Source organism: Olea europaea, chromosome 1 (genome assembly GCF_002742605.1).
Source record: "Olea europaea var. sylvestris chromosome 1, O_europaea_v1, whole genome shotgun sequence".
NCBI classification, from domain to species: domain Eukaryota; kingdom Viridiplantae; phylum Streptophyta; class Magnoliopsida; order Lamiales; family Oleaceae; genus Olea; species Olea europaea.
In genome coordinates this window covers 23,077,595-23,094,860 of record NC_036237.1, presented here as the reverse complement: position 1 = coordinate 23,094,860, position 17,266 = coordinate 23,077,595, and the positions used below count along the sequence as shown (strand labels likewise).

At 32.1% G+C, this 17,266-nt stretch overlaps 2 protein-coding genes across 3 annotated transcripts; both read left to right on the top strand.

Annotated features, from left to right (window-relative positions):
- The first annotated feature begins 3,481 nt into the window (after positions 1 to 3,481).
- LOC111397434 (dolichyl-phosphate beta-glucosyltransferase-like) lies at positions 3,482 to 9,574 on the top strand. Its single transcript, XM_023024368.1, has 10 exons — positions 3,482 to 3,801; positions 3,904 to 3,952; positions 4,276 to 4,382; positions 5,212 to 5,257; positions 6,606 to 6,740; positions 6,868 to 6,957; positions 7,095 to 7,226; positions 7,333 to 7,416; positions 7,552 to 7,616; positions 9,150 to 9,574. Exons 1-10 carry the CDS (start codon positions 3,689 to 3,691, stop codon positions 9,334 to 9,336), a joined length of 1,008 nt encoding a protein of 335 aa, XP_022880136.1. The 5' UTR covers positions 3,482 to 3,688; the 3' UTR covers positions 9,337 to 9,574.
- Positions 9,575 to 10,999: 1,425 nt separating this feature from the next.
- On the top strand, positions 11,000 to 13,652 carry LOC111397425 (epsin-3-like). 2 transcript variants are annotated; one of them, XM_023024354.1, is made up of 5 exons: positions 11,000 to 11,192; positions 11,314 to 11,436; positions 11,520 to 11,681; positions 12,436 to 12,624; positions 13,155 to 13,652. In XM_023024354.1, the coding sequence occupies exons 1-5, from the start codon at positions 11,089 to 11,091 to the stop codon at positions 13,336 to 13,338; spliced, it is 762 nt and encodes a 253-aa protein (XP_022880122.1). In that variant the 5' UTR covers positions 11,000 to 11,088; the 3' UTR covers positions 13,339 to 13,652. The 2 variants fall into 2 exon arrangements, with proteins under 2 accessions (XP_022880122.1, XP_022880115.1); XM_023024347.1 differs by lacking the exon at positions 13,155 to 13,652 and having other exon boundaries at positions 12,436 to 13,122.
- Positions 13,653 to 17,266: the final 3,614 nt, after the last annotated feature.

The following is a 17,266-nucleotide window of genomic DNA, read 5'->3' as shown; positions in this document are numbered from 1 at the left end:
TCACTAGAATATCATAAAATTTACAATCTATAAATAAGTGGACTAAGAATTGGGTAAAAGTTCACATATTTTGCCATTCAAAGGAAATTCAATTTTATATTCTCAAGCTATACTTTGCTATCTCATCACTCTTTATAACTATTGGATCTGAACCCCTTTCTACATAAGTGGTCCACGTCTTAAGCACATCCCACACTCAAATATACTTTTACAAACTAACTTCACAATTGAAGTGCTTGCGATCTTCTCTCTATTGTTGGAGATTGGACATGTGCTCTAATGATTTGTCCAAGTATATCAAAAGAAGTACATGAATGTGAGAAGGAGTCGGGATCTATTGGCCATGTCATCCTTAAGAAAATTGAGGTCAACACATAAATTGTTTTTGTGTATCGGTTATTGTGGAAAAACTATACCTTTAATTTTATTTGGAAAGTCAAATTGTTAAGTATATCAAATTTTTATTAGATTTTGATGAACTTCGATCAAATTTATGATTGAAAAGTTGTGAAAACTATGAAATATATGATTAAAATTAATTATTAACTTTTGCTTAGACTAAAATTAAGATTATAATCACTATCAAATATGGGCTAAAATATGGAAATAAATGCTAGTATATATTGGAGGTTTACAATCATGAAAAGGTGATTTCACAAATTATAAATGGTTCTATAAATATTAATAGGGTTAAATTCGTCAATGATCACCAACTTTATACTTAATATCACTATAGTCATCCAATCTAATTTTGTTTTATCATGGTCATCTAACTTGATATTTAGTATCATTATAGCCACCAAATTTAATTTTATTTCTCCATGGCCACCCAATTTCATATAACATTTCACTATGATCAGCTCATTTCTTTTCACTAAGTTTAAAATGGGTAAAATAGTAACATTGCATTATATATATATAATAAATTTAAAAAAAGAACATAAATTAAAAATTTTTATTTACAAAAAGTTTTTATTTTATTTTATTTTTTCTTAGTAAACTTTTTTTAAATAAGTATTTATTTTATTTTTTTTAAGTAACATTTAAAAAAAAAGTTTCTGTTTTATTTTTAAAATGTTTTTATTAAAATAAGTTTTTATTTTATTTTTTATTTTAAGTAATTTTTTTTTTCAAAATAAGCTTTTATTTTATTACATTTTAAAAAAATAAGTTTTTATTTAGGGAAAATTGTAGCAGGGGTACCAAGCCTTTCTTTTATTAGCAGACTTTACCCAAACCTTTAGTTTGTACTACCGTGAGTACCAAACCTTTGAAAAACTAGCACCTGAAGTCCAAATGAATGATTTCTATTAATTTCATTGTTAGTTGACTCAAGAAATTGATTTTGACCAATTTTTAAGGGGGTAGAATGGTAACTTTGAAATAAAAATAAAATAAAACATAGATTAATAAAAAGAAAAAAGTCAGTCCACCCCCATCCCCACCCCAAAAAATAAAAAGTATTGATCATCACCTCCACTCCTCCACCCTAAATTAACACACCCCGTATTCATCATCCCTTCCAAATCGAAGATATCTACTACGCAATATTTTAGCTCTCACAAAACAAGTAAGGAAAGGCCCACTTCGACCACTGGTGAATCACAATGGATGGAAGAACAATATTTTGGCTGCCAACTGCAATTGACGGAACCGTCAACTTGCTATTTCAAGGATCGAATTACGAGGCAATTGAGCAGCAACTAGATCAATTAATTGTGTACCCACAGTCGTTTAAGTATGAATATGAGTTATCGTAGGTGAATTTGTGGATTGAACAATGGGAAAATCCCAGAAAATACATTGATGTTTTGGCCCTATTTTGTTGAATCACCACCATCATATTGAGCGTCTGTGGTGTACGTGTCTACCGGTGGTGGTCTGAAATGGTGGGTGTGGCTGTAAGGTGTGTTTCTGCCACCATATATTACATTGACTTGGAAATTCTTGATGGGAATGAAATGGTTTCTTGATTGGTTTGATAATGGTTTGTGATTTGAGATGATGAAATTGATGATAAGATGAGTTTTGTAGTAGAAGCGGCAGGCAGCAGGATGCGACGACGATGACGACTGTGGTATCTGATTAATTTGGGATCGGGTATCAAGGAGATGGTAAACAATGGGGGTGGGAAAGAGAAGAAGAACAGTTATATGGTTTTGATTTTTTGCTTTTCTTGTTTTTTTGTTTTTAAGTTTAATTCAAAGTTATAATTTTATCCCTTTTAAAATTAGTCAAAGTCAATTTATTGGGTCAACTAACGGTCAAACTAACAGAAACCATCGATTTGGATCTCAGGTGCGAGTTTTTTAAAGTTTGGTACTCACGGTGGCATAAACTAAATGTTTGAGCAAAGTCTGCTAATAAACGAAAAGTTTGGTATCGCTGCTGCAATTTTCCCTTTTATTTATTTTTGTTTTTTAAAATTTATTTTATATATAATGTAAAGTTACTGTTTTACCCTTTTTAAAATTAGTGAAAATATTGAAATAAGATTGGGTGATCATGGTGAAACGTTATACGAACTTGGGTTGTCATTGTAGAACGTTATATGAAGTAGGGTTGTTAATGTGAAACATTATATGAAATTTGGTAGTTATTGTGACACTAAATATAATGTTGGATGGTTATAATGAAACAAAATCTAATTAGGGTATCATGGTGATACTGAGAGTGCATTTGATTGTAAATATTTTTCATTAAAAGTGTCATTTTTAATCTAAATTTCTACTTTCGTACTGTTTGATTAATATTTTTTCCATAGAAAATATTTTTCCAACTTTTAATCACGAGGGATAATAGGTATTTATGTTTCCGATAATTCACCCTCTCTTTCTCTCTCGTCTACCCTATCATTTTTCATCTTCCCACCAATAAAAAATGAACAAGTATAACATTTTTTATATTGAAAATAAAATCAATCACATTAATTTAATTTACAATTTCCATTTAAATAATCACTAGACAATTTAATTGCTTGAAATTTATTTTTTCCCGTAAATTTCATGTTAGCAATCCTAATTATAGAACTTGTTTGGTATAGCTTAAAAGTCAATTAAAATCAACTTTTTGACCGTTATTTCATTATTCTAATCGTCATTTTTGAATTCTTTCCTTACGAATAGGACCACTTTATCTTTAACGATCAAAAAATCAATTAGTGTGTTTGATTAACATGAAAAATATCAACTAGAAAAGAAAACGTTTTCCATCTTTTGTGAAAAATAAAAACCAACTCTATCCAAGAAAAATATTTTCCTTAAAAACAAGAAAAATTAGACATATTTTCAAAAGTTGGAAAATGTTTTCCATGAAAAAAATAGTAATCAAACACTCAAAATAGAAATTTGGGTGAAAAATTGATATTTTTCATGAAAAATAAATGTAATCAAACACACTCTTATCAAAATCCCAGTCAAACAAACAAGCACTTAATAAAGTTGGGTGGCTAGTGAATTTAACCCTTGACCAGATGAAATAGGTTTCTGCAACTCGATTCGAACATTTGATGTGCCGGTTTATAATCCCTCGACTTTATCATCTAACCTAGAAAACAAATTTCTTCAAGGCTTCAAGATTTTCTATACAGTTGATTCTCTAACTTTGCTAATTTATGTTTCAGTTTATCAACAATTCATCGATCTAATCCCCATTTCCGGAGCCCATAGTTTGAACTCCAAATCCAGAAATGGGGTTCGTGTGGATGATGTTTCAGTCGCTATTTATTTTTGCTTCGATTTTCGCACTTGGATTATTGGCCGCCATAGTTTTTGAAACAATCAGAAGAAAATACAATCACACGTATGCTCCTTCGCCTCCCAAAAATTGGGAACAATCCGGTTTTTTACTCAAAACATATCCATACTCTTCTTATTTTTGATGTTTGGAATATTATGTTGGCAGTCACGTTGAAGCTCCTCCAATTTTCGAGGATCCAAATTCATTGAAACCGGTATGCATAAAAAAATTATTTGTATTTTTATGCATTCTCATCATTATTTAGCATTTTATTACCTTGATTTTTTTATTTCTGTTTGGAAATTGAAGAATGAATATATACTCAAATTCTGGGTTTCATTCAAATATTTTGAGGTTCTGGGTTTATTGGAGATAACGTATGCGGGTTATTGCGGGTTGATGAAATATCGTTGGCTTATTCTACTTTATGTGTACTTTAATATCTGAAGTCCATATCGCTGGCTGTTATTTGGATAACTAATCAACAGACATCTATGTTGATTTGGTAAATTACTGTGCGGAATGTCTCTGTTTCAGGTTCCTTGTCCTCAAATTCTTGATCCTGCTGAAAAGTACATATCATTGATTATTCCAGCGTACAATGAAGAACATAGGCTTCCAGGAGCACTTGATGAAACCTTGAAGTAAGTCAAAGGATTGATCTGTTATTGTGTCTACTTTCTATGCTCTATGGTTACTTGCAACATCTGACTTTATCGTCTACACGCACATGTTGATTTTTTTTATTAACGTTAATTTGTCCAAATTTTAATTTCAAAGGCTCCCCATACTCGAGATGATGAAATTTCTGGCAATTAGGGATTTGCTTTTTGTACAGTCCGGGCTTGACAGCTCGGTCTACATATAGGAAATCCCAATTAAGTCAGAAACTACATGTAGACACGCATGTGGAAGACATGCATGTGTTATGCTTATTTTAGAATTTTAAATTTCTTTGGCCTTCAAGGTTGTACCTCTATCACTACCTAAACTCACAAACAAGTAAATTTGGGATGTGAACTATCTATACTATTTATAGATTCAGTAATTAAAAGTGCCTGATTCACTGCCCTCTATTAGGCACCGCCTACCTCAATATAATGTGATCAGTCCTTTAATGGATCCTTTGATAAAGTTGTATAGCACACATGGATCTTCTTGTATATAATCTAAAATTTAAGAGATCCCCTTATTTTGCTGTATATCCCTTCTAAGAGAGTGTTCGATGGTGGTTCTCTACAAATTTTACTAGAGCCTTATATAAGATTTATGTTTAAGCAAGTGGGAGAGAGGACTCCTGGGCCTCTTGCAAATGGTTCTTGGCACAGATAGAGAGTACTTATACATGTGAAATTGCATTTAGAAATATTCAGATATCCATTTAGCTATGCATCATGGTTGTCGAAAATTCTTTTTGCTTACCATGATTAAAATATCTGATAAGCATAATGTTTTGCTATTTTGGCATTGTAGTTATCTTCAGCAACGAGCAGAAAAGGACAAGTCATTTTCGTACGAGGTATGGCACACAAATATTTTTCTTTAATTCTTCCATCACATGGTTTGGTTCTAGAAATTGGGAAGTTTTATAATATGTTTCTTGTAAGCCTCAAGTGTTGTCCAGAATAGTATTTTTAGTCCATAAATAGCTTTTTTGATGCTTGTGGATCTAGATAGATAGAGATGAGCGAGCCAAAGCTGCAAAGTGGGTGGAACGCTCAATTTCTTCTTGGGTGTCTCTTCTATTGTTTTTATGTGAATGTTTGACTAAGCAGCTCTTTTAGTGTAGGATCTTTTATCAGTAAGAAGTCTCAATATTTGTGGGTTTAGTTGTGTCTCGATGAATAAACTTGTCAATTATGTAAAGATATAATTAGAGCTAGCTTGAAACTTCTTGTTTTCTCCAATCAGTTAAGTGTTGAATGAGTGATGCAGTGCTGGAGAACCATTTTCAAATTAAAAATTGATGATGCCAACAAAGAAAAAATAAAAATAAAATGGAATTTAGTATGTGAAAATTTAGCACAATTACAATTACCTCTCAATCATGAAATCAGCTAATGCTACCACTTAGAGTAAAGGTTGGTCGGTTTTAGCTATATGAGTTATTTGACAGATTAATAAGGAAATCTTATTTAGGTTTATATTTCTTACACATAATATTTGTTTAAGCATAGAAGGTGTACAACTGTACATGTTGTATTTTGGTTGTTGTATTCGTAGTAAATTTGATGTGGCATATGCATCTAATGTCAGATATTACCAAGTAATGATGTAAACTGGTTTCTAATTATCTCGGCTTAGTTCTCTTCTGCGATTTATGAGAATAAGCTCTTGAGAGCAAATATTGAGAATTGATACTGAATTTACAAACTAATTAAAGAAACTGCAAGTTAGATTTAGTAGGGGAGTCTTTCTGAAGCCAGATTTGAACCTATAATTTGGTTTCAAACATCATGAATTTATCAAGTTGTCTAAATAAATTTACAAGTTTGGTGTGTGTGTTTACTTGACTTTGCTCCTTCTACATGATGGTGGGCCAGGCTTGTCTGCTATACTTTTTCGTGTCATACATGTGATTGAGAATGCCTACATTACATCTTTTGCTAATTGTCAAATAGTTGCAGCACTCTTACCATTTAAACCTTGACGCCCCTTTCTGAGTGTGATACGTTGTGGAGAGTCTAGTTTCCAGTGTCAAGATTTTTATCACTTTAAAGGTTCCAAAACGATGAAGCCCGTTATGCCACCTGTCACATTTGAGCTTTGGCAGAAGAATTGCATCATATTGTTTTATATTAACTGATTATAGGGACATGCAGTTTTCTTGGTTTCTCTGCATTCTTAATAAATAAATGCTGGATTAGGTGGTGATTGTCGATGATGGAAGTGTTGATGGTACAAAACGAGTAGCTTTTGACTTTGCGAAAAGATACACAGTTGAAAATGTAAGAGTTATCCTTCTTGGAAGGAACCATGGCAAGGGAGAAGCAATAAGAAAAGTGAGTCTAATCTGAACAATTTGTTGATTCAGTTAGGAGTTTTTCTGCTGATGTTTTATGTTCCGAATCATCGATTTTATAACATTTGATTGAAGCTTTTTGCTTCTGCGAAAGCATTGTAAAACAGGGAATGCTTCACTCTCGTGGTGAACTACTTTTAATGCTTGATGCTGATGGAGCAACCAAAGTGAGTGATCTTGAAAAACTTGAAAATCAGGTTGGTACCCACTTTGATTATAGATTGTGTATCATAAAAATCTTATTTTTGTTGCAGAATCTTCTATTTTAAGATGTCAAATTTTAGAATTAGGAAACTGAGAGCTCAGCTAACGTATATAATGATTTACGTGACAGATTCTTGTAGTTGCTAAGAAGGAACACAAGTTTGGAGACTCTGCAGCCAGTGATTCAACTTTAAGAATTTCGGACATACCAATTGCTGCTTTTGGTTCTCGTGCTCATCTTGAGGAGAAGGCTCTAGCAACGGTTGAGTCTTGATGCTTTGTGTTGCCTTCTGCACTCATTAAAATTGTTACCTTTAAACTTTATATAATTGTTTTTTATCTGCTAAAAAGTTCATATTTTGTTACAGAGAAAGTGGTACCGGAATTTTTTAATGAAAGGTTTCCACATGGTAGTTCTCTTGGCTGCTGGTTCTGGAATTCGTGACACACAGGTAATCATGCATCGACTTTTTTGATGCAGACGTTTCTTTTCAGTGTAGGGATAATTTTTGAACATGCCTGATAAATAAATGAAATTCGAAACAATTTATTATTTATTTTTACTCAAGTTTCTTTGCATTTTACAGTGTGGTTTTAAGATGTTCACTAGAGCTGCTGCAAGGAAGCTTTTCACGAACATCCGCTTGAAACGGTAAATGCTTCTTTTAGCAATCATGAAATGGTTAAATTAGTGCTAATAGGAGTTCCAAAATAGCATTACATGGAAAATAGTTTGCTGTTTCTTGAAAGATTATAGTATCTTAACATACTATTTTGAGATAAACTTTTTTGGTCCTTGGCTGTGCTTTAATGCTAAAATTATTTGCAATTCAAAAATTGGGAGATTATTGGAAAGACGATCATCTCATGAAAAAACAGACTAAAATTTCCACACACTGGTGGATCAAACATCATTGCAGAATGAGAATTGCCAAACACAAACCCAGATGAACCTCCACATTGCTTCCTTTCTATCATTACCATTTTCATCTTCACTGGAGAAAATACAATTTTAGAATAGGTGTTAAAGAGGTAATTAAATTGAGGCTCAGTTAGTTGCAGTCTACATTAGTTTGGTTTATCATACATCAGTTAAACAAAATCAGTTTAGTTCGCTGTGGTCCCTTCATTTTCTTTAATTAGGCATTTGTGGTTCCATTCTAAGGGTAATTCATCTTTCCCCCTCGATTCTTCATTTATCTTCGTTGGTTTGGGGTGACTTGAAATAACAAATTACCAGCTTCTCCAAAGATGAAGCTTTTAGCATTCTCCCTCCACCAGCGATTAGGACAGCGGCCGGTAGTGGGATGTGGAGGAAGTGGCAGCAGCTTTGGCCCTCTTCTGGCCCTTTTGTAAACTCGTGCAGCTCAACTACCGAAGGCTTAAATTGCAGTGTTTCGTGAGGAGCAGAATAAAGGAGGGAGTCATGATTTAGGCTCACATACCGGAAGACCTGAGTGAATGTACAGGAGAGAGAAAATGAATTGGAGAGTATGTAATGAGAGTGGGGAGAGAGCAGATGGGCAGTACTTAATTACTGTTAATACATGGTCTTTATATTTTAGCTTTTTCCCCTCTTTCTTAATACTGCCATTAAAATTTTCAAGAATAAGAGAACATGTGATTTATGCATATTTCATTGCCAATACTCTCGTTGAAATACTAGTTAAGTCATGCTTTTCCTTTAGCCATGAATCTTTTTTAACATAAACATAGAATATACAATTGAGAATGATAAGTATAATATCTGAACAGAGACTTCATTGTTGAGTTTTATAGTACTACGTCAAAGATATGATATATATCATTTGTGTATGATAAATATGTCGTCAGCTATTGTGATTAGTGAAATGAATAGTTTCCTAATAATAAGACACCATAATTATCATGATCTATGTGGAAAAAACAGATGTATTTACAGGCAGCAATATGTTCTAGACATCTAATCTAGGAGACAGCAAATCATTCCTGTAATTACTTTGAGCATACAATTTAAACAACATTAGTTTAGTTTAATGGTTCCTTCAGTTACTCCATTTGGGCATTTATTGTTTCTATGCCCTGCTTCACTGCTTCTTCCCTTTCATTTTCCACTTTCGTAGAATATCCCCTGTTCTTCTTGGGTTGGGATGCAGGAAATAATCTGGTTTGTCTTGTAGAACTTACTAAGCTTGTAATTTTGCAGGTGGTGTTTTGATGTTGAGGTGGTATACTTGTGCAAATGGTTCCACGTACCTATGATCGAGATTTCTGTGAATTGGACTGAAATTCCCGGATCAAAAGTTAATTTATTAAGCATTCCCAATATGCTGTGGGAGATGGCTCTGATGTCTTTAGGTTATAGGAGCGGAATATGGAAAATTTATACATGAAGTTGTTATTTTTGGGTGAGCCTGGAAAAAGACAATTTTTAACGTTCAAGTAGGCTGATACAGGAACAGGACTTTTAATGTTCATCGCATTTCAGCCGTGGAAGCTGAATCGAACTTATTTGAAACAGCAGACTATGAAAATCCTTTAGTTTTTTCTGTATTGTTCTAATTAAACCTTGGAAAAGGGAACTTTCATGTTTTTAGTAGAAATTATGAACTTTGGTTGATCATAGCATAATTTTCTTTGTTATCTAGTCACAACTTAGTCACAACTTTGAGCTTGTATCAAATCCAGAAATAGGTCTCGTCGAATATTGATTTAATATGTATCATGGAGCAGACTGTATGTTCTCGAGCAATAAACGGTGGAGAAGCTAGGTACTGAGATTGAAGAATTATGTATTGTGTCCGAATAGCTTCTTCCGTTTAGTTACTATTTTTTTCTATATGAAATTTTGTACTCCTTTCGTCCCATTTATATAAGTTGATTTTGTTTTGGATTAAATCATTTGTACACCATTGTGTACAGCATGAGGGTGCCCACATGAAATAAAAATTTGTGGGCCCTCTCATTGTGAGGGGGCTGCAAGAGTGTACAGTAGCACCAAGTAGCTTCCTTATGTTTTTTTACACAAATTAAGAAATTTCATTTAATGTGATTGAAAAATCAACTTTTGCACAGATTTTTGTCAAATTAAATAAAGGTATATTAGTAAAAGAATAAAACACTTTCTCAATAAAGAAACAAGATTATATAAATGGGACAAAAAAAAAAGGAAAATTAGTCTATAAAAATGAGGTGGATGAGATATTAATTATGTTATGTTTGAGTCCAATTTTTGTAAAATTTGAGTTTTGAAATAGTGATTTTTTGAAGAATGTGTCGTGAAAAATTATTAAGTTCGGAGAATGTGTATTTAAAAGCGGGTTTGAGAATTTCTAAAGAATGAGGTTCGACGAATTTAAATTTTAGTAGAAATATTTATATTTTGAATGGCGCCAAAACTATCAATAATTCAATATAGTTGTTTGGTTTCTAACTTGAACTCATTCTGCTGCCTAATATGCCCATTGTGAAATGGGCTGGTAAAGTTGGTAATTAGGCACATAGACAACAGTGTCAGTTTTATTGATTGCAATTTAAACAATGGATTCAAACAATCACAGTTTTAGGTTGGTTAAACTTGACTTGAAATAATAAATAAGTATTTAAAAATTTGAGTTTGAAGTCATACGTTGACAAAATTTGGAAAAAGAAAAATGAATTTTATTCAGTAATCGTAGAAGTATGTCGTTAGCCATAAACAAATTTAGAAGTAAAAAGACATGAATGACATATTTGATATGTTATGCGAACACGATTAAGAAACAGAGACGTGTATAGAAAAAATTGGTTATGTACATTTTAGTCCTTCGTAAACATAAAAATCATTGAGGAATATCGAGACAAAATTAATGAGTTCTCCAAATTACACTCTAATCAAACCAGGAAAAAGATAAAAATCTTAAGCAAAATTTATATTATCTTTCTGTTACAATCTATCAAATCTTGAATATTATTTAGTCCTTTACTTGGGGACAAAATATTCTGAAATTCATCATATTATCTTTAAATTACATTTGAAATCCCACTTTTTAGATATCCTAATGGAGTAGTTATAGTTCCAACGTCGTCATGTGGACTATTTCTTCCTATACAAACTCACATTTTCGTATATAAAATCTACACATTTCACTGAGTTTAATAGAAAAATGGGATCTTTGATGCACGAATTCAAGAGGCAAGCTTCCTTCTTCTTGAAACAGAAAATCAAGACTGCAAGATTGGTTCTCACAGATGTTACTCCCGTCCAAATGTAAGTTTTCACCCCCATCAATTCAATGTTTTATTTCTATATAAAGTTTCGTGTGAATCCAATAAATCAATAAAAGAAATATAAGAGAGAGAGTCGTCGAATCTTGTGATTTCTGATGCAGATTGACAGAAGAAATAACAAATGGAGATTCAATGGCAGCAAACACAAACGCCATGAGATTAATATCACGTGCAGCCTTTGAAGTTGATGATTATGAGAGAGTTGTTCATATTCTGCATCAAAGGTTCTTTGATTTCTTGTACACAATTAAATTCAGTTTTATGTACAAGGAACAAATAATTGATTCATCAATTAACTTTTTTTAAGGTTGTCCAAATTTGATATGTGGAACTGGAGAGCCTCTTACAAGGCTCTGATTTTGTTGGAACACCTTCTGACTCATGGACCACTGAGGCTAGCTGATGAGATTGAAAGTGATGAAGATATTATTAGAGAGATGGCAAATTTTCAATACGTGGATGAGAAAGGGTTAGTCCTTGTTGTTCGTCTTCTATTATTATTATCTTTTTTGCGCGTTTCATAAGTACTACTTAGAAGAACTTTAAATTCCATTATGGAGAATCGCATCGTCTAAGAACAAAATTTAGAGGAAAGATGAATTTAACACGTGGTGTAACTACCAAGATTAATGCAGTCAATTATATCTCTCTTAGAAGTTGGTTAGCTGCCTTCCATTTTGTTCTTATCTATAAACTAAACCAACTAAAGATTGGACGATTTATTTATTTATTTATTTTAATACTAAAGTTACATCCCTTCAAGTGTATACTGAATTCATTTTTTCTTGACACTGAAAATTTCATCTATGAGGGACTATGGGACTTGAAATAAAGATTTTCATATCATGCAACTCATGTTCTCAAAGGATTGAGTCATGAAATAGTCATAAACTGGCATAGCTGAGAGTTGACCTCAAAGCCTTCAACCGATCTTGTACCATATTGAGCCCCGTTTTGAATAAAAAAATGAGTTGTGGTTAAAATAGTGTGTTTTTGGAGATTGTGTGGTTAAAAAATAGGAAAACATTTTGGGTTTGCGTGTAAATTATTTTATCAAAAGAATGTATGATTGAAAATGAGTATGAGCGAAAATATATATTGAGATAATGGGGCTCATGCGTAAGCTGAATCATCTCAAGTGTTATACTTCTAAACAAGAGATGTATTTATTTATTTATTTATATTCGTATCTTCAACACGTTGGCCTTGGCACGTATATGCAGGTTCAACTGGGGATTAAGTGTACAGAAGAAATCTGAAAGAATTCTGAACCTTCTTGAAGATAGGTCATATCTCAGAGAAGAGAGGGCTAAAGCAAGAAAATTAATATTTGGAATCAAAGGTTTTGGAAGTTTTGGCAACTGGCCAGCAGAAGGGAGCCTAAAAGAAGCCACTTTTGAAAATTATTTGAGATCAAATTCTCTCTTCAATGACCATTATGCAGAGGAATTGGCATCAAATGAACACACCAATCTATTATCCATGGAAAGGGCTGCTAAAAATACAAATACAATGCTTGATTATGGTGTAGAAGAGGACCATCCATTCTGGGAGAAAGAGCACCAGACTAGAGTCTCCCTACTTTCATCAGTATAATGAAATGTCATGAACTGACCGATCAATTCTTTTCATGTTGTTCTGTTCTCACCTTGAGAAATATGTTCGGAAAGAGGTATGATCGATGACTAGCAGAAATTAGTAATTAGAACTTGTCCATTATAAGTTTGTAGATACTTATGTTTCTTCGGTTCTTTCGAGGTTTGGTGAGTGAATATAGATGTCCTGTACTCCTCTTACAATAGAATCGACAATAGTTTGTTGGTGTTAATTTCATGGATTGAAATATATGCATAGCTTCCTCTCTGTTTCACACAGTTTATAAAGCGTGGAAGGCCTGATTTGTTTCTTCATTCACAATTGAGCAGCACTACGCTATCAGAAGATCAAATTCTCTCTTCAATGACCATTATGCAGAGGAATTGGCATCAAATGAACACACCAATCTATTATCCATGGAAAGGGCTGCTAAAAATACAAATACAATGCTTGATTATGGTGTAGAAGAGGACCATCCATTCTGGGAGAAAGAGCACCAGACTAGAGTCTCCCTACTTTCATCAGTATAATGAAATGTCATGAACTGACCGATCAATTCTTTTCATGTTGTTCTGTTCTCACCTTGAGAAATATGTTCGGAAAGAGGTATGATCGATGACTAGCAGAAATTAGTAATTAGAACTTGTCCATTATAAGTTTGTAGATACTTATGTTTCTTCGGTTCTTTCGAGGTTTGGTGAGTGAATATAGATGTCCTGTACTCCTCTTACAATAGAATCGACAATAGTTTGTTGGTGTTAATTTCATGGATTGAAATATATGCATAGCTTCCTCTCTGTTTCATACAGTTTATAAAGCGTGAAAGGCCTGATTTGTTTCTTCATTCACAATTGAGCAGCACTACGCTATCAGAAAGAATTTCTACAGAAGCTCTACAGGCTACTCACAGTGTGGGGGGTCAGCTTTTTTTTTTTTTGCAATATTTTATTACATGGGGTCCCACATCAGACCCACATCCCATGTGAGTACCTGTACACACTCTGCGGGAAGCCCCTTGTACGCGCATATTAATTCTTCACAATTTTATTGATAGATGGAGGTAAAATTTGATCTTATAATATTTGAAAACTTAAGCTTTTAGATAAAGTTGTTATATAGACATCTTATTCTCGACTAGGAATATCACGGATGAATCGACCAAGTCTCATTCCATTACATGGCCATGAGACATGTCCAATGGATTGATCAAAGAGGTCCCCTAGGAATTTCAGTAGTAGTTATCTTATCCTTAAATACTTGGGCACGGGCAGGTAGGAGATACTAAATCCCTGAAGGTTGTGTATCGTTTGGATGGTGACATGAAGAACAACATAGTAAAAGCAGTTATGGGATCTATATAAGCTTTATAAACAATACATGCCAACAGCCAACTCCTCAACGCGATTGAAATATTCATTACGTTCTTCTCTCCTGTAGTAGCACTCTATTTTACTTATACTGATTAGTAAAAACTCATTTGAATCCCAATTATCAAAGGAATACGGAGATAGTTTCACCTCTTAGAAGTTTGGATTCATGGTCTCCCTTCCTCGGCTCCATAGGGTTAGTCCTAAGATTTTGAGTGCCCTATGTAACTTTTTAAAATGGCGCCCCCTTTACGTCATTAAAAAAATATATTAAGAAAAAAGAATATATCTCAATAATTTTGTTTCATTCAAAAAATATGATTTTTAAATATTTATTTATTAATTCACATATTGTGAATAGAAAAGCACAAGTAATTAACTTCATCAAAACTATATATGATCAAGAAAGAACCCTCCAAGCCATTAACTTCTTCATTCAATTTCATATGAGCATACCTTGAAATCACAAATAGCAAATACTACATGTAAACTTTGAAATGCAAGCAAGCAATAAAGATTGATGGTAGAGTTTCTTTTCTTCTTTATTTGACTGTTGTTCGTGGGTTCAAATGGAGGCGAAAAGGGGTCTAGAATTAGTTTTTCACTCTTTACTTTAATCATTTGAATTTTGGACTGCTTATCGTCTTGTTGTGTTGGTAATTGGTTAATGAAGCTAATTTAGCATTTGGGATTTGATTTTTTCCCAAAAGCAAGATAGTTTAAAATTAGAAAAAATAAATATATTTTTCAATAATATGTTAAATTAAAAAATATTAATGTAATATAATTTTTTTACTCTTTTTTCATAAATATTGTGTCATTTAACTTAACAAAATAATAAAATTTAAGTTTTAAAATTAATAAACATTTTAAACATATATATACTTCTGTAACAAATTTTTTGTGTGCCTCTACAATGTCGAAGCCATGTATGATCACTCAACTTGCTTACCCTCAAAGTTGTCTCTGCATATAGTGTATTACTATCGAACCCCATCAGACAATATCTACCACCACCTTTAATCTCATTTGATCATCACAAGAAAGATAGGCTTTATTGATCCGATAATAAAATAAAATTTTAACTGTATCTTTATTAGGAGTCTATTTCTCTAATTTTAAATGTATTATATTTAGTTATTTAACTTCAAACCTAATGCAATTTTACTTTAAATTATTTTATGGTAATTTACAAAACATACAATTTGTTTAGGGGTGTATTTACGTTTCACATACAGTATTTTTTAAATTTACACTTGATATAGTAAATTACAATATGGTAATGGGAAAAAAACTTTTGTTGAAAAATTACAAGTTTGACATTAAAAATAGTTACATAGACCAAAATATCCATAATTAAAAATAACAACCTTTTGCATCAAACTATGTAATACTTTACATACGATTTTTTTTAAAAAAAATTTTCCCCTTCATTTACTTCATTTTCATCTTAGTCATCTTTTTCTGCATAATTTAACATTTAATCGAGTCCTCTCATTGCATTAATGATATACAATTTTTTTTTTCATTTTTACAAAAAATTATATAATTTTATTAGTTATATATATAAATTATTCTCTTATATTTGCAATAGATACCAACAAAATTATGCATTATTTTTAACAATTTCTTAAGTTACAAAATTATTCCAACTAATATGAATAAGAAGTTAATTTTAACAACAAATAACTACAAATATGGAAAATTAATTTTGTTAGTTCAAAATCATATAATTGGCAATTTCTAAATTTGTAACTGGCAATTTTCTTAGTCAAAATCATGTTATAGTTGAATTGTATTAGAAGTTAATTGAGTTGTAATCAAAGTCAAAATAGGAGTAATGAAATTGTAATAAAAGTCAAAATAATCAAGGATTGATAGTATAGTCCTTGGGGGAGTAAAAAATGTCCAAGACCACATACGATCAATGAAATACAATTAGAAATCAAATGAGTGTTAAGAGTGTTTTTTTGAATTAGCTTTCCAAAATACTTTGAATTACCTCAATCAAAGAGTAAAAGAGAAAGTTATGATGAAAATACCAACGAATGTTCAGGGACCGCTTCCTGGCCGCTCGATAAGCGTTCGAGGAATGGTAAAATTCGATTTTAAAGTTGATATTGAGTACCTTTTTCATCTCAAACACCTCCATTATAAATATACAACTCCATGAACATTCCAAGGAGTGTTGAATCATTATTTTGCCTTAGAGATCTCATTGTTGAAGATCATAAACACATTTCATTTATTTATCATTTCAACCCCAAAATCTTTGTCATATAATTAATCCTATATATTGATCCTTCATGAGTAAAGCTTTGTTTTAAGTCAAGAGTTTGTTCATTGAAAGCAAAATACATATTCTAATATCTCTTGTATCAGCGTACAGATCAAAACACGAAAAGATCAAACACGAAAACAAAACAAAACCTTACATTCACCAATCACTTTCAAAGTTTTGGAGTTTTAGGAAGAGGCACATGGAGTTCCGATGCTCAAAAATGACGTTCATTCTTGTTAATCCATGCGGCGAGAAAAGTAGCTCAAAATTATAGGAAGTGCAAGAATGCACCATGGAAGGATTTCCTCGGTTATTTACAAGTTAGGTAGTCAGAGTCAGCTAAAGTTTAGCAGTCTCTAGACCAATACTATAAGTCAAATCTTTTCTAATGAATTTTACTGGCAAGTTTGTCCGAAGGTTTTTAACTAGTTAGGGATTTTCCTCCATGATTATATTTGATGTTCTTCGTTTCTTTTGATCTTTATTTATTTTATTTGATTGACACATATGATTAATTAAATTGGATTAATTACCATATCATTTAGAAACTAATTAATATGTGATTTGTTGCTTTTGATTGTTCCAATTCTGCATTTGGGTCTAAAAGACTATAATTTTGAACAAGCGGTATTAGTTCGGTACATACTTATAAAATTTCAATTTTAATTGATTATCTTTATTTTTTATTCATTGAATAAATTTTTTTAATCAAACTACAGCACTTAATAATTTTTATTTGTTTTAACAATGCTGGAGGAGTTTTTAAAGTTTTCAATGATTTGAACCCGTTTGATATAAATTTTTCTAGAA

Coding starts and splice junctions, on each gene's coding strand:
- LOC111397434 (XM_023024368.1), top strand. CDS start 3,689: ATGGGGTTCGTGTGGATGATGTTTCAGTCGCTATTTATTTTTGCTTCG. Junction 5,258..6,605: donor ACAAGTCATTTTCGTACGAG/GTATGGCACACA, acceptor ATGCTGGATTAG/GTGGTGATTGTCGATGATGG. Junction 7,227..7,332: donor AGGAGAAGGCTCTAGCAACG/GTTGAGTCTTGA, acceptor ATTTTGTTACAG/AGAAAGTGGTACCGGAATTT.
- LOC111397425 (XM_023024354.1), top strand. CDS start 11,089: ATGGGATCTTTGATGCACGAATTCAAGAGGCAAGCTTCCTTCTTCTTG. Junction 11,437..11,519: donor GTTCATATTCTGCATCAAAG/GTTCTTTGATTT, acceptor ACTTTTTTTAAG/GTTGTCCAAATTTGATATGT. Junction 11,682..12,435: donor CAATACGTGGATGAGAAAGG/GTTAGTCCTTGT, acceptor ACGTATATGCAG/GTTCAACTGGGGATTAAGTG.